Source organism: Geospiza fortis, unplaced genomic scaffold (assembly GCF_000277835.1).
Source record: "Geospiza fortis unplaced genomic scaffold, GeoFor_1.0 scaffold313, whole genome shotgun sequence".
Taxonomy (NCBI): domain Eukaryota; kingdom Metazoa; phylum Chordata; class Aves; order Passeriformes; family Thraupidae; genus Geospiza; species Geospiza fortis.
In genome coordinates, this window is record NW_005054582.1 from 581769 (window position 1) to 582908 (window position 1140).

Consider the following 1140-nt stretch of genomic DNA (forward strand, 5'->3'; position numbering starts at 1 on the left):
CCCGCCAGCCCCTCAGGCACGTTGGCCATGATGATGCCGATGAGGAAGATGACGGCCTCGAGCCAGGTGTAGCCGAGGATGAGCGAGAGGATGAAGAAGGAGAGGCCGAGGAAGACGGCGAAGCCAGTGATGAGGCGGATGAAGTGCTCGATCTCCATGGCGATGGGCGTCCGGCCCACCTCCAGCCCCGAGGCCAGCGAGGCGATGCGGACCATGACCGAGGGAGATGACGATGCCACGCGCTGTCCCTGCGGTGGCACCGAGGTGACAAAGTGACAAAGAGCCCGGAGACATGGCAGGCGGCAGGGGGATGGCACTGGGGGCAATGGGAGCAATGGGGGAACTGGGAGCACTGGGATGGGCACTGGGGGCATGGGCATGGGGAACTGGGAGCGCTGGGGGCACTGCGGTCACCCGTGGAGGTGACGATGCCACGCGCCGTGCCTGGGGGACACCGAGGTGACAAAGGGCCTGGGGGGATGGCACTGGGAGCACTGAGTGGGGAACTGGGGCATCTGGAATGGGGCAATGGGGGCACTGGGATGGGCACTGGGGACACTGGGGGCAAGGAGAGAGGGGCACGGGGAGGGGCACTGGAGAACTGGGGGCACTGGGATGGGGAACTGGGGGCGCTGGTGGTACTGGGATGGGCACCGGTGGCACCGGTGGCACCGGAATGGTCACTGGGTGCACTGGGATGGGCATGGGTGGCACTGGGATGGGCACTGATGGCACAGGTGGCGCTGGGGTGGGCACTGGGGCACTGAGGGCTATGGGATGGGGAACTGGAGGCACTGGTGGCACTGCTGGTACCGGGATGAGCACTGGTGGCACTGGGATGGGCACAGGTGGCCCTGGTAGCACTGGGTTGGGCACCGGTTGGCACCAGTTGGCACAGGTGGCACAGGTGGCACTGTGGACACCAGGGACACCCCACCTTCGACGCAGTTGGTGGAGAAGAAGCAGATGTTGCGCGTCTCCAGCGGGTTCTCGTGCGTGAACTCCGGGGAGCGCGTCTGGGGCTCCGACTCGCCCGTCAGGGAGGAGTTATCCACCTGGGGGCAGGGGATCGGGGTTACAGGGGACTGGGGGGATTTGGGGCATTTCGGGTTATGGGGGGGATTTGGGGGATTGGGGTTA

General features: G+C 66.0%; 1 protein-coding gene across 1 annotated transcript in view; it reads right to left on the reverse strand.

The window, feature by feature from the left end:
- LOC102044935 (sodium/potassium-transporting ATPase subunit alpha-2) overlaps positions 1-1140 on the reverse strand; it is a gene marked incomplete at its 5' end in the record, with an annotated part of 14232 nt that overhangs the window by 10241 nt on the left and 2851 nt on the right. Inside the window, 3 exons of the mRNA XM_031064348.1 lie at positions 6-220; positions 406-444; positions 938-1085. Coding sequence (XP_030920208.1) covers positions 6-220; positions 406-444; positions 938-1085 — 402 coding nt within the window. The remainder of the gene's footprint in view (positions 1-5; positions 221-405; positions 445-937; positions 1086-1140) is intronic.